The 13,419-nt window shown below is 39.9% G+C and overlaps 1 protein-coding gene across 1 annotated transcript in view; it reads right to left on the bottom strand.

Annotated features, from left to right (window-relative positions):
- The window catches only part of abca4b (ATP-binding cassette, sub-family A (ABC1), member 4b), a 129,653-nt gene that overhangs the window by 79,340 nt on the left and 36,894 nt on the right, over positions 1 to 13,419 (bottom strand). Inside the window, exons 30-36 of the mRNA XM_079613372.1 lie at positions 13,008 to 13,106; positions 11,567 to 11,759; positions 11,377 to 11,471; positions 11,255 to 11,287; positions 10,716 to 10,821; positions 10,530 to 10,604; positions 10,232 to 10,401 (exon numbers count right to left, since the gene is read on the bottom strand). Coding sequence (XP_079469498.1) covers positions 10,232 to 10,401; positions 10,530 to 10,604; positions 10,716 to 10,821; positions 11,255 to 11,287; positions 11,377 to 11,471; positions 11,567 to 11,759; positions 13,008 to 13,106 — 771 coding nt within the window. The remainder of the gene's footprint in view (positions 1 to 10,231; positions 10,402 to 10,529; positions 10,605 to 10,715; positions 10,822 to 11,254; positions 11,288 to 11,376; positions 11,472 to 11,566; positions 11,760 to 13,007; positions 13,107 to 13,419) is intronic.

Raw genomic sequence — 13,419 nt, forward strand, 5'->3', positions numbered from 1 at the left:
GTGTCATTACTATAGGCAAATTTATTCAAAAGTTATTAGCATTTTTGGAAATTTCATTATAACTTTTGACCAAAAGGTGGCGGTGTCTCATAAATTTTTGAGTACCTTTAGGGCGTTGTACTGATGACCCATACTGAGTTTCGTAACGATACGTTCATGCGTTCATAAAATACAGCATTTTAGCACATAATTCAAAATGGCCGACAGCCAAAATGACCGATATGGGAAAATTGGATATCAGTCAACTCAGCACGACGCCCTGAATCTAACGAGACCACTTTTGTGATTTTTGGACAAACCGTTCAGAAGTTATAAGCAAAAACATAAATTCTTCATATCTCCGGACCAGTAGGTGGCGCTGTGCCGAAACGCAGCATGTAGCCTCAAGTCATGCTTGTGATGACATGTACCAAATTTGGTCTGAATCCGATAAAGCGTTGTGGAGATACGGCCTTACGTCTGTTTTCGCAAGCGCTACGTAAAATTTATTTGCGCGGTATTCGAGAACGGTAATTCGAATCAACTTGAATTCCATAACTTTTGGTCGTCAAGGTCTGGAGATGATCTGGTTCATTTTTCGTGAAATTCGGAGCAACGGCCTAGGAGGAGTTCGAAAAAGTAGGTTTTTCGGAAAATTCAAAATGGCGGGAAAACTATTATGACGGAAAATGACGTCATAGGGTGCAGTCGAATCGTCATGAGCTCAGGAATCAGAGGAAAAAAGAATTTTGTTTCTAGCCCTTGTGGTTCAAAAGTTATTAGCATAAACATGAGTGAAACTTTGGACAGCTGGTGGCGCTAGAGGGAATGAGTTGGAGACTCCAAATTTGCTATGGTGATAGTTCAGGCTGTCCTCTATCACTGTGCCAATTTGTATAAGTTTCCCGCAAACGGTTCTATAGGCTGCCATAGACGCCCAGTCGGAAGAAAAAGAAAAAAAAAGAAAAAGAAAAAGAAAAAGAAGAATAAGAACGGGAACAGATACAATAGGTGCCCGCACCTTCAGTGCTTGGCCCCTAAATATAGCTGCAAGCAGCCATTACGGGGCCAAGCGCAAAAGCAGACGACGAGATATGCCTACATGGCTGAAAGTGTGAGACAAACTGCAGCAAGGAGCAATTAAAGACATTTGAAGATGAATTTTGGCAAAATGGTTGAAAAATCACATACAATAACTAAAAATATGATTATCACTTTCGACCAATAGGTGGCGCAGTTACGAAACTGATGTGATGTGGTCAGAGTGAAGTGACAATGACACATACAAAGTTTGGTGTCAATATGTCAAGGCATTGCAGAAATAAAGCCTGAATAGTCATTTTGGCATCATGCCTCAACTTTGACACTGCGGTATACGAAAACGGTTTTGTCTATCGACACGAAATCCATAACTTTTACTCGGCACGGTCTGGAGATGACACGATCCAATTTTAGTGAAAATCGGACGTTCGGTCTAGTAGGAGTTCGAAAAAGTAGGTTTCAAAACAAAATAAAGATGGCGGACAGGAAGTTTGACTGACTATGGCGAAATTGGTATCTATGTTTTCAGCATAACCCAATGAATCTATTGAGATCAGTTTCATTACTATAGGCAAATTTATTCAAAAGTTATTAGCATTTTTGGAAATTTCATTATAACTTTTGACCAAAAGGTGGCGCTGTCTCATAATCTTTTGAGTACCTTTAGGGCGTTGTACTGATGACTCATACTGAGTTTCGTAACGATACGTTCATGCATTCATAAAATACAGCATTTTAGCACATAATTCAAAATGGCCGACAGCCAAAATGGCCGATATGGTAAAATTGGATATCAGTCATTTCAGCACGACGCCCTGAATCTAACGAGACCACTTTTGTGATTTTTGGACAAACCGTTCAGAAGTTATAAGCAAAAACATAAATTCTTCATATCTCCGGACCAGTAGGTGGCGCTGCGCCGAAACGCAGCATGTAGCCTCAGGTCATGCTTGTGATGACATGTACCAAATTTGGTCTGAATCCGATAAAGCGTTGTGGAGATACGGCCTTACGTCTGTTTTCGCAAGCGCTACGTAAAATTTATTTGCGCGGTATTCGAGAACGGTAATTCGAATCAACTTGAATTCCATAACTTTTGGTCGTCAAGGTCTGGAGATGATCTGGTTCATTTTTCGTGAAATTCGGAGCAACGGCCTAGGAGGAGTTCGAAAAAGTAGTTTTTTCGGAAAATTCAAAATGGCGGGAAAACTATTATGACGGAAAATGACGTCATTGGGTGCAGTCGAATCGTCGTGAGCTCAGGAATCAGAGGAAAAAAGAATTTTGTTTCTAGCCCTTGTGGTTCAAAAGTTATTAGCATAAACATGAGTGAAACTTTGGACAGCTGGTGGCGCTAGAGGGAATGAGTTGGAGACTCCAAATTTGCTATGGTGATAGTTTAGGCTGTTCTCTATCACTGTGCCAATTTGTATAAGTTTCCCGCAAACGGTTCTATAGGCTGCCATAGACGCCCAGTCGGAAGAAAAAAAAGAAAAAGAAGAAATATAGCTGCAAGCAGCAATCACCGGGGCCAAGCGCAAGCAAGACGACAAGACATGCCAAAGTGGCTGGGAGTGTGAGACCCACTGCAGCAAAGAGCAATTAAAGACATTTGAAGATGAATTTTGGCAAAATGGTTGAAAAATCACATACAATAACTAAAAATATGATTATCACTTTCGACCAATAGGTGGCGCAGTTACGAAACTGATGTGATGTGGTCAGAGTGAAGTGACAATGACACATACAAAGTTTGGTGTCAATATGTCAAGGCATTGCAGATATAAAGCCTGAATAGTCATTTTGGCATCATGCCTCAACTTTGCCACTGCGGTATACGAAAACGGTTTTGTCTATCGACACGAAATCCATAACTTTTACTCGGCACGGTCTGGAGATGACACGATCCGATTTTGGTGAAAATCGGACGTTCGGTCTAGGAGGAGTTTGAAAAAGTAGGTTTTAAAAGAAAATAAAGATGGCGGACAGGAAGTTTGGCTGACTATGGCAAAATTGGTATCTATGTTTTCAGCATAACCCAAGGAATCTATTGAGATCAGTGTCATTACTATAGGCAAATTTATTCAAAAGTTATTAGCATTTTTGGAAATTTCATTATAACTTTTGACCAAAAGGTGGCGCTGTCTCATAAATTTTTGAGTACTTTTAGGGCGTTGTACTGATGACCCATACTGAGTTTCGTAACGATACGTTCATGCGTTCATAAAATACAGCATTTTAGCACATAATTCAAAATGGCCGACAGCCAAAATGGCCGATATGGGAAAATTGGATATCAGTCAACTCAGCACGATGCCCTGAATCTAACGAGACCACTTTTGTGATTTTTGGACAAACCGTTCAGAAGTTATAAGCAAAAATATAAATTCTTCATATCTCCGGACCAGTAGGTGGCGCTGCGCCGAAACGCAGCATGTAGCCTCAGGTCATGCTTGTGATGACATGTACCAAATTTGGTCTGAATCCGATAAAGCGTTGTGGAGATACGGCCTTACGTCTGTTTTTGCAAGCGCTACGTAAAATTTATTTGCGCGGTATTCGAGAACGGTAATTCGAATCAACTTGAATTCCATAACTTTTTGTCGGCATGGTCTGTAGATGATCTGATTCAATTTTCATGGAAATTGGAGCAACGGCCTAGGAGGAGTTCGAAAAAGTAGCTTTTTCGGAAAATTCAAAATGGCGGAAAACTTTTCATGGCGCAAAATGACGTCATTGGGTGCAATCGAATCGTCACGAGGTCAGGAATCAGAGGAAAAAAGAATTTTGTTTCTAGCCCTTGTGGTTCAAAAGTTATTAGAATAAACATGAGTGAAACTTTGGACAGTTGGTGGCGCTAGAGGGAATGACTTAGACACACCAAAATTGGTGTATTTAATGTTGGGACTGTCCTCTATCCGAATGTCAAACCATTACAACTTTCCCGCGATCGGTTCTATGGGCTGCCATAGACTCCCAGAGCGGAAGAAGAAGAAGAATTATTTTTGGTACGGGAACAGATACAATAGGTGCCCGCACCTTCAGTGCTTGGCCCCTAATAAGAACGGGAACAGATACAATAGGTGCCCGCACCTTCAGTGCTTGGCCCCTAATAATAAGAACCGGAACGAAAACAATAGGTGCCTCCGCACTTTCAGTGCTTGGCCCCTAATAAGAACGGGAACAGATACAATAGGTGCCCGCACTTTCAGTGCTTGGCCCCTAATAAGAACGGGAACAGATACAATAGGTGCCCGCACCTTCAGTGCTTGGCCCCTAATAAGAACGGGAACAGATACAATAGGTGCCCGCACCTTCAGTGCTTGGCCCCTAATAAGAACCAGAACAGATACAATAGGTGCCCGCACCTTCAGTGCTTGGCCCCTAATAATAATAAGAACGCGAACAAAAACAATAGGTGCCTACGCACATTCTGTGCTTGGCCCCTAAATAGCTGCAAGCAGCAATCACCGGGGCCAAGCGCAAGCAAGACGACAAGACATGCCAAAGTGGCTGGAAGTGAGAGACCAACTGCAGCAAGGAGCAATTGAAGACATTTAAAGATGAATTTTGGCAAAATGGTTGAAAAATCACATACAATAACTAAAAATATGATTATCACTTTCGACCAATAGGTGGCGCAGTTACGAAACTGATGTGATGTGGTCAGAGTGAAGTGACAATGACACATACAAAGTTTGGTGTCAATATGTCAAGGCATTGCATATATTAAAGCCTGAATAGTCATTTTGGCATCATGCCTCAACTTTGCCACTGCGGTATATGAAAACGGTTTCGTCTATCGACACGAAATCCATAACTTTTACTCGGCATGGTCTGGAGATGACACGATCCGATTTTGGTGAAAATCGGACGTTCGGTCTAGGAGGAGTTCGAAAAAGTAGGTTTTAAAAGAAAATAAAGATGGCGGACAGGAAATTTGACTGACTATGGCAAAATTGGTATCTATGTTTTCAGCATAACCCAAGGAATCTATTGAGATCAGTGTCATTACTATAGGCAAATTTATTCAAAAGTTATTAGCATTTTTGGAAATTTCATTATAACTTTTGACCAAAAGGTGGCGCTGTCTCATAAATTTTTGAGTACCTTTAGGGCGTTGTACTGATGACTCATACTGAGTTTCGTAACGATTCGTTCATGCGTTCATAAAATACAGCATTTTAGCACATAATTCAAAATGGCCGACAGCCAAAATGGCCGATATGGAAAAATTGGATATCAGTCAACTCAGCACGACGCCCTGAATCTAACGAGACCACTTTTGTGATTTTTGGACAAACCGTTCAGAAGTTATAAGCAAAAACATAAATTATTCATATCTCCGGGCCAGTAGGTGGCGCTGCGCCGAAACGCAGCATGTAGCCTCAGGTCATGCTTGTGATGACATGTACCAAATTTGGTCTGAATCCGATAAAGCGTTGTGGAGATACGGCCTTACGTCTGTTTTCGCAAGCGCTACGTAAAATGTATTTGCGCGGTATTCGAGAACGGTAATTCGAATCAACTTGAATTCCATAACTTTTGGTCGTCAACGTCTGGAGATGATCTGGTTCATTTTTCGTGAAATTCGGAGCAACGGCCTAGGAGGAGTTCGAAAAAGTAGGTTTTTCGGAAAATTCAAAATGGCGGGAAAACTATTATGACGGAAAATGACGTCATATAGTGCACTCGAATGGTCATGAGCTCAGGGATCAGAGGAAAAAAGAATTTTGTTTCTAGCCCTTGTGGTTCAAAAGTTATTAGCATAAACATGAGTGAAACTTTGGACAGCTGGTGGCGCTAGAGGGAATGAGTTGGAGACTCCAAATTTGCTACGGTGATAGTTCAGGCTGTCCTCTATCACTGTGCCAATTTTCATAAGTTTCCCGCAAACGGTTCTATAGGCTGCCATAGACGCCCAGTCGGAAGAAGAAAAAGAAAAAGAAAAAGAAAAAGAAAAAGAAAAAGAAAAAGAAGAATAAGAACGGGAACAGATACAATAGGTGCCCGCACCTTCAGTGCTTGGCCCCTAATAAGAACGGGAACAGATACAATAGGTGCCCGCACCTTCAGTGCTTGGCCCCTAAATATAGCTGCAAGCAGCAATCACCGGGGCCAAGCGCAAGCAAGACGACAAGACATGCCAAAGTGGCTAGGAGCGTGAGACCAACTGCAGCAAGAAGCAATTGAAGACATTTAAAGATGAATTTTGGCAAAATTGTTGAAAAATCACATACAGTAACTAAAAATATGATTTAATGGATTATCACTTTCGACCAATAGGTGGCGCAATTACGAAACTAATGTGATGTGGTCAGAGTGAAGTGACAATGACACTTACAAAGTTTGGTGTCAATATGTCAAGGCATTGCAGATATAAAGCCTGAATAGTCATTTTGGCATCATGCCTCAACTTTGCCACCGCGGTATACGAAAACGGTTTTGTCTATCGACACGAAATCCATAACTTTTACTCGGCACGGTCTGGAGATGACACGATCCGATTTTGGTGAAAATCGGACGTTCGGTCTAGGAGGAGTTCGCAAAAGTAGGTTTTAAAAGAAAATAAAGATGGCGGACAGGAAGTTTGGCTGACTATGGCAAAATTGGTATCTATGTTTTCAGCATAACCCAAGGAATCTATTGAGATCAGTGTCATTACTATAGGCAAATTTATTCAAAAGTTATTAGCATTTTTGGAAATTTCATTATAACTTTTGACCAAAAGGTGGCGCTGTCTCATAAATTTTTGAGTACCTTTAGGGCGTTGTACTGATGACTCATACTGAGTTTCGTAATGATACGTTCAAGCGTTCATAAAATACAGCATTTTAGCACATAATTCAAAATGGCCGACAGCCAAAATGGCCGATATGGGAAAATTGGATATCAGTCAACTCAGCACGACGCCCTGAATCTAACGAGACCACTTTTGTGATTTTTGGACAAACCGTTCAGAAGTTATAAGCAAAAACATAAATTCTTCATATCTCCGGACCAGTAGGTGGCGCTGCGCCGAAACGCAGCATGTAGCCTCAAGTCATGCTTGTGATAACATGTACCAAATTTGGTCTGAATCCGATAAAGCGTTGTGGAGATACGGCCTTACGTCGGTTTTCGCAAGCGCTACGTAAAATTTATTTGAGCGGTATTCGAGAACGGTAATTCGAATCAACTTGAATTCCATAACTTTTGGTCGTCAAGGTCTGGAGATGATCTGGTTCATTTTTCGTGAAATTCGGAGCAACGGCCTAGGAGGAGTTCGAAAAAGTAGGTTTTTCGGAAAATTCAAAATGGCGGGAAAACTATTATGACGGAAACTGACGTCATAGGGTGCAGTCGAATCGTCATGAGCTCAGGAATCAGAGGAAAAAAGAATTTTGTTTCTAGCCCTTGTGGTTCAAAAGTTATTGGCATAAACATGAGTGAAACTTTGGACAGCTGGTGGCGCTAGAGGGAATGAGTTGGAGACTCCAAATTTGCTATGGTGATAGTTCAGGCTGTCCTCTATCACTGTGCCAATTTTCATAAGTTTCCCGCAAACGGTTCTATAGGCTGCCATAGACGCCCAGTCGGAAGAAAAAAAAGAAGAAATATAGCTGCAAGCAGCAATCACCGGGGCCAAGCGCAAGCAAGACGACAAGACATGCCAAAGTGGCTGGGAGTGTGAGACCCACTGCAGCAAGGAGCAATTAAAGACATTTGAAGATGAATTTTGGCAAAATGGTTGAAAAATCACATACAATAACTAAAAATATGATTATCACTTTCGACCAATAGGTGGCGCAGTTACGAAACTGATGTGATGTGGTCAGAGTGAAGTGACAATGACACATACAAAGTTTGGTGTCAATATGTCAAGGCATTGCAGATATAAAGCCTGAATAGTCATTTTGGCATCATGCCTCAACTTTGCCACTGCGGTATACGAAAACGGTTTTGTCTATCGACACGAAATCCATAACTTTTACTCGGCACGGTCTGGAGATGACACGATCCGATTTTGGTGAAAATCGGACGTTCGGTCTAGGAGGAGTTCGAAAAAGTAGGTTTTAAAAGAAAATAAAGATGGCGGACAGGAACTTTGATTGACTATGGCAAAATTGGTATCTATGTTTTCAGCATAACCCAAGGAATCTATTGAGATCAGTGTCATTACTATAGGCAAATTTATTCAAAAGTTATTAGCATTTTTGGAAATTTCATTATAACTTTTGACCAAAAGGTGGCGCTGTCTCATAAATTTTTGAGTACTTTTAGGGCGTTGTACTGATGACCCATACTGAGTTTCGTAACGATACGTTCATGCGTTCATAAAATACAGCATTTTAGCACATAATTCAAAATGGCCGACAGCCAAAATGGCCGATATGGGAAAATTGGATATCAGTCGACTCAGCACGATGCCCTGAATCTAACGAGACCACTTTTGTGATTTTTGGACAAACCGTTCAGAAGTTATAAGCAAAAATATAAATTCTTCATATCTCCGGACCAGTAGGTGGCGCTGCGCCGAAACGCAGCATGTAGCCTCAGGTCATGCTTGTGATGACATGTACCAAATTTGGTCTGAATCCGATAAAGCGTTGTGGAGATACGGCCTTACGTCTGTTTTTGCAAGCGCTACGTAAAATTTATTTGCGCGGTATTCGAGAACGGTAATTCGAATCAACTTGAATTCCATAACTTTTTGTCGTCATGGTCTGGAGTTGATCTGGTTCAATTTTCGTGAAATTCGGAGCAACGGCCTAGGAGGAGTTCGAAAAAGTAGGTTTTTTGGAAAATTCAAAATGGCGGGAAAACTATTATGACGGAAAATGACGTCATAGGGTGCAATCGAATCGTCGTGAGCTCAGGAATCAGAGGAAAAAAGAATTTTGTTGATAGGCCTTACGGTTCAAAAGTTATTAGCATACAATTTCTGAAACTTTGGACAGGTGGTGGCGCTAGAGGGAATGAGTTAGAAACACCAAAATTGGTGTATTTGATGTTGGGAATGTCCTCTGTCAGAATGTCAAACCAAAACAACTTTCCCGCATACGCTTCTATGGGCTGCCATAGACGCCCAGTCGGAAGAAAAAGAAGAAGAAGAAGAACCGGAACAGATACAATAGGTGCCCGCACCTTCAGTGCTTGGCCCCTAATAAGAACGGGAACAGATACAATAGGTGCCCGCACCTTCAGTGCTTGGCCCCTAATAATAATAATAAGAACCGGAACGAAAACAATAGGTGCCTCCGCACTTTCAGTGCTTGGCCCCTAATAACAATCAAATGCTGTTCTTTTTAACTTTGTAGTCATAGAGGAATGCTGGAAGAAATCTAGCAGTTTCCACAAAAATATTAAGCAGCACAACATTTTCAACATTGATAATAATAATAATTGTTTCTTGAGCAGCAAATATTATAATGATTTCTGAAGGATCATGTGACACTGAAGACGAGTAATTATGCTGAAAATTCAACTTTGATTCACAGGAATAAATCGCATTTTAAAATGTTTAAAATAGAAAGATATTTTGTATTGTAAAACATTTCACAATACTACTTCTACTGTCTTTTTAATTAAAAAAACGCAGTCTTGGCGAGAATATTTTGAACGGTACTGTACATCACTCATACATCACATCATTATTAACTGAACATTAGATTCTTCACAAGTCCCCCTGTAGTCAATAATTGTATCCCTTAAAACTCATCTTTGATCACTAAAACTACATATTTCCTTGAAAAACTAATTTCTTCATGCCTTAAAAGGGCTTGAATGTAATTCTACATCCATGCCTCATCACACTCACACCAGCTCAGAGATCCACTGGTTGACGATCACATGTTGATGTGATTGACTGTTTACAAGGTAATTTGTGACGTCAGAAACAACAGCAATTTCAAACCCGTTCTTGAGACTGTCTTTGATTCACGACAGTTTTAAGGAAAAAATACTCAGCAATGGTGACTGCCGACTTATGAATCTGCACATGATTTGTCTTAAAGCATATTAAAAACACCACATATACATATAAACAACATTGAAAACCTGATTTTCAACACAGGGGGACTTTAAGATTAAAATCTCTTGTTTTAGTAAAGTGGTCGATTGACATGTGAGTAGGATTACAAAACAGTTTGGACCCCGTTTACATCTGGATTTAGTGCTGAGCATCCGAGACAGATGATGTAAACATTTCAATGTGACATCTGACACTCACACAGTGACTTCTGAGAGCTGCTCTTTGGTGAGGTTGAGCGGGTGGTTGATTGCGGTAATGCCGTATTCTGAAGGGTTGGCGTGAGGCGGCAGGTAAGCACGGAGAATGGCGTTGTTTGCTATGTTCATGAAGGAGACCATGGCGTGCCAGCCTTTGTTATTATACCACACCTGTGACAAGTTAGGAAACCAGGAAAAAATAAAGTCAGTAGAAAAATGTCTTTGACATGTTTAATCATGGTTAAAGTGTCCAAACACATTTTGGGACATTGTACTGTTAAATATGAGGTTTAACTTACCTTAACATTGTACTCACTCTCCATGTAGTGCAAGAAAGTTCCTAATTCATTCATGGCTGACTTTGAATAGGGGCCCTGAGGAGAAGAAATCATTAAACAGTGTATATGTTGTGCGAGCAGAATAGAGAGTAATATATTAAAATGCCTCTCATCAAAATCTTATGGGTAGTAAACACAATAGCATACCCCTGTAATATTCATTATCCGTCCAAGCTGGGAAAGAATATCCTGGATCTCCTCAGGATCCACATCGAGGATCGGTAGTTGTCCACCAACAGAGAGTCCACCATACCTGTGAAAGAATGGTTTTAATCGAGCATCGTTTTAAAGATTCCTCATTGTGTCCACTAATCTATGTTTGCATATTAACATTTTGCACTGGTATAACATGTCCATTCATTTTCATTATCAATATTTAAGACATTTTACAGTTTAACCAAATCTATGAGGGAAATTGTCTAATTTGGTTCTGTGACTGGTCACCCATCTATTTTAAACTGCTTCTACTAAAGTTAAATACACAAATGCATAATAATTACAATTAGCAAAATGTTGCTTAAGTCCCTTGCTTATGTTTTTGCCTAAATTAAGTAAAATATTGAGGCATTCTGCAGAAAGAAATCTTTGATTATGATGTGTGGGTTTTTGGACAACTGTTTGATTGTTTTATATTGGCAACCACATCAAACATCCATACAACTCAATAAAAAAGACAGAAGCTTTACCTTTGTTCATTCACCCAATATTTGCTCTTCAAGCTGCACATAAGGAAAACAGCAGCCATTATACAAAATTAAATGAATACTAACACTACTAGCACACTGACGTTTTTTTTAGAACAGCTCACCTAGTCTTGATGAGCTTGGGGTAAGTCTTCACTAAGTAGTCAGAGATGTTTTTGTTTGTCATGTCAAGCAAAATGTCCCCTGTTGGCTCTTTTCTCTGCATGAGATAAAAGAAAAAAAACAACATCACTAAACTCACCTCATTGATCCTTATAATTACGATAAAGCATTTCAGTCCCATCTGATCCTGACCTGTCGTGGTGGCAGTCCTCCAGCTCCAGCCGCACAGAACGGCAGCATGGTGAGCTTTCTATCAGTGCTGCACTCACAGGATGGGGAAGGGTTTCTGGTATTCCACTCGGGACTCAATAAGATGTTCGTGACCTCAGGAGACACTGGAGGAACTTCCCAATCAGAGGATGCGTTTAAACAGGTAAAGAGGTTCCTGTGAGCACATATTCACATATATATTAGATAATAGAATAATAATAAATTACTGTAAGTCTATTCTATTCTAGGTATAACTATATAATTATTGCAAACTATTATTATTATTAAAAAAATTAAAAATATTCAAATTTTCAGCATCATTACTCCAGTCTTCAGTGACCTGATCACTCAGAAATCATTCTAAAATGCTGAATTGCTGCTCAAGAAACATTTATTATTATTATCAATGTAGAAAACAGCTAACAGCTGCTTAATATTTTAGTTGAAACTGTGATATTTATTTCAGAATTCTTTGATAAATAAAAAGTTAAAAAGAACTGTATTTATTTACAATATTTTTGTTATAACATTATGATTATATATCTATGTCTTTACTTCAATCAAATTAACCAAACAACTAACTAAATCGTCGTCTCTGCTGAATAAAAGTGTTACAAAAATAACCAATCTTACTGACCCCAAACTATCAATTGGTAGTTTAAATTATTATGAATTTGGAAATTAAACAATTAACTTAAAATTATATTGAATCGTGGCACAGATGCATAGTCCTGAAATGTTTATACATTATCATTATACATCTATGGAGAAAACTCAAATATCACATTTAAAAAGATTACATTTCTGTCATGACAACTCTGAGTGTTTGGCATGGTAATGGATATGCCAATGTTGAAATGTTTGGTCTTGGCGGAATAGATCTGCTGCTGCTGTTAGTGCTGTTGCAGTTGATAATTGTTGTTGCTGCTGCTGCAGAGCAAGTACGGGACTTGCTACTGCCAAATGCCAATACATACACGACACGCTGTTGTGAGCAAGAAAGACATGCTGCTGCTGTACAATATAGCGTACATGAATTACCTGTCGTAGGCTGTAGCAGATCTATACAGGTGGAGCTGGGGAAGGTGGAGGGTTTCTGAAAGAGCACTGCAACTGCTACAACAAATGCTAAACAAGTATTTGAAAGTTGAGCAGAAAGCTCATTGCTACTAATACAGCAGGAACCAATCAGCGGTGCCCTATAGAAAATGATGTGATTGCAGGCAGATTGAGTTAAGGATTTATCAGCCTGCACCATCTAGAGTTTCATGACAGAACTTTGTATTTATACAAGTAATCACATACATCAGAACTGGATAGGAGAATATATTGAGCCAATTTACACCTGAGTCAATCTCAAAATAATTAAAGTATGCTAATAGTGTAGTTTCAAACCCCCTTCAGACCAATCTTAAAAACTCACTCCAAGGGCCGATTTGCCATACAGCGTGTTCCCATGCCAGGGTCCTTCAGCAACGTCTGCATGAAGTGCTTCATTTTTGGATGCGATGGCTGCTCATTACTGAGATATAGAAGAGATACTGAAAAATTAATCTCCCATGAAAACATACAAATTACTTCATAAACAGATTCTTAGGGCGTTTTCACACCTGGCTAATTTAGAGCGTTTGTTTTGGAACCTGGTGTGTTTTCCCCCTTAGTTCGGTTCATTTAGGCATATGTGAAAACGGCAATCACGCTCCGATCCGCACCAAAATAATCTGAGATTGCATCAATGAGATGGTCTTAGCCCATTTGCAACAACTGTGAAGCTGTTCGCTTGTGGTGAAAAAGAAATCCGACTCGATGAACCAACGAATTACGTACGTTGCGTG

Source organism: Phoxinus phoxinus (assembly GCF_949152265.1).
Source record: "Phoxinus phoxinus genome assembly, chromosome: 5".
Lineage (NCBI taxonomy): Eukaryota > Metazoa > Chordata > Actinopteri > Cypriniformes > Leuciscidae > Phoxinus > Phoxinus phoxinus.